The sequence below is a fragment of the Ceratina calcarata genome, unplaced genomic scaffold, assembly GCF_001652005.2.
Source record: "Ceratina calcarata isolate Rehan_Ccalc_2016 unplaced genomic scaffold, ASM165200v1 scaffold1430, whole genome shotgun sequence".
In the NCBI taxonomy this organism is placed as follows: domain Eukaryota; kingdom Metazoa; phylum Arthropoda; class Insecta; order Hymenoptera; family Apidae; genus Ceratina; species Ceratina calcarata.
The window spans coordinates 5,111-6,537 of NW_017135445.1; the positions used below are offsets into that span (position 1 = coordinate 5,111).

General features: G+C 33.8%; 1 protein-coding gene across 1 annotated transcript; it reads left to right on the forward strand.

Annotated features, from left to right (window-relative positions):
* Positions 1 to 314: 314 nt before the first annotated feature.
* LOC113465076 (uncharacterized) lies at positions 315 to 1,371 on the forward strand (the record flags this gene model as incomplete). Its single annotated transcript, XM_026818559.1, has 1 exon — positions 315 to 1,371. A coding segment is annotated over exon 1 (1,026 nt), but the record flags the coding sequence as incomplete, so codon positions are not given.
* Positions 1,372 to 1,427: the final 56 nt, after the last annotated feature.

The following is a 1,427-nucleotide window of genomic DNA, read 5'->3' on the forward strand; positions in this document are numbered from 1 at the left end:
CTCAGACTCCTGAAACTAATATTGGCGGGAGAAAACCGATGCAAAGACTGTTGGCAGGAAAATTGGCGGGAGAAGACCGAGGCTGATGCTGCTGTTGATAAGGTAAGTATAGTGATAATTGATGTAGATATAGTTCGTTAATCGCGTTAATAATTAAATATCATGACGAGTAGTGCAAACAAAATTAAGATTCGTAATTTTCAACGAGCATGGTTAGAAGATGAGGTTTTCGCGAATTGGTTAACTCACTCATCAGTAGAAAATAAAGCGCTTTGTATTGCATGCAATAAAACTATCCGGTGCTGCAGAACAGATTTAGTTCAGCATGCACAGACGGCCAACCATATGAAAAATATAAGTTCATTTAGCAACAAAGTCACTGACGTTAATGACAATATTTGTGATAGTAGTAATTCTAATTTTTCTGTATATTCTGACGTAGCCAGTACTAGTAATAGTAATAATAATGATAATAGTAATTTACCTCATAAGGATAAAGTTAAACGTGCCGAAATTAAATTATCAGCTTTTTTTGCAGAGCATAACGTAGCTTTTTGTGCGGTAGAGCATTTAGTTCCATTATTAAAAAACGTTTGCACTGAACCCGAAGTTGTACAGGATCTTTCACTTGCCCGGCATAAGTGCACTAAAATAGTAAAAAATGTTATTGCTAAACGCGAAGTTGAGAAAATTGTAGAATGTTTAAGAACATGTAAATTCTCCGTTTTAATTGATGAAAGCACAGATATTTCCGATAGGAAATTAATGTGCATAGTTGTCAAATACGTATCGCCAATATCTCGTAACGTCAACACACAACTACTAGAATTATTGTCTCTTGACAGTACAGATTGTTCCGCGAGTAAAATTTTTGAAACTTTTAAACAATTTTTCACGAATAAAGCAATACCTTTAAAAAATATTGTTGGATTAGCATGCGATAATGCATCCGTTATGGTCGGATGCAATAACTCTTTTATGACCTTTCTTAAAATTGAAGTACCGGAATTAATAACTTTAAAATGTATATGCCATTCTTCCGCGCTTATAGCCAGTCACGCTTGTGATCAATTGCCTTCTGCTTGCGAAAAATTAGTTCGCGGAGTTGCTACTTATATTTCGGGCAGTGCAAAGAGATGTGCAATTTTGATTGAATTCCAAGATTTCTTCAAAGTTCAACGGCTCAAAATTTTGAAATTGTCAAACACGAGGTGGCTTTGTTTGCAAAAATGCGTTGTTAGACTTCTTGACAATTGGGACGTTTTAAAAAGTTTTTTCATTTTAGCAGTAGTAGAAGATAAATTAAACTCTGCCGAAAATATTTTAGAATATTTGAATGATCCCACAATTAAAGCCTATTTACTTTTTTTAAAATATTCATTGAACTTTTTCAATACTTTTAATGCCCTATTTCAATCACGTAATAT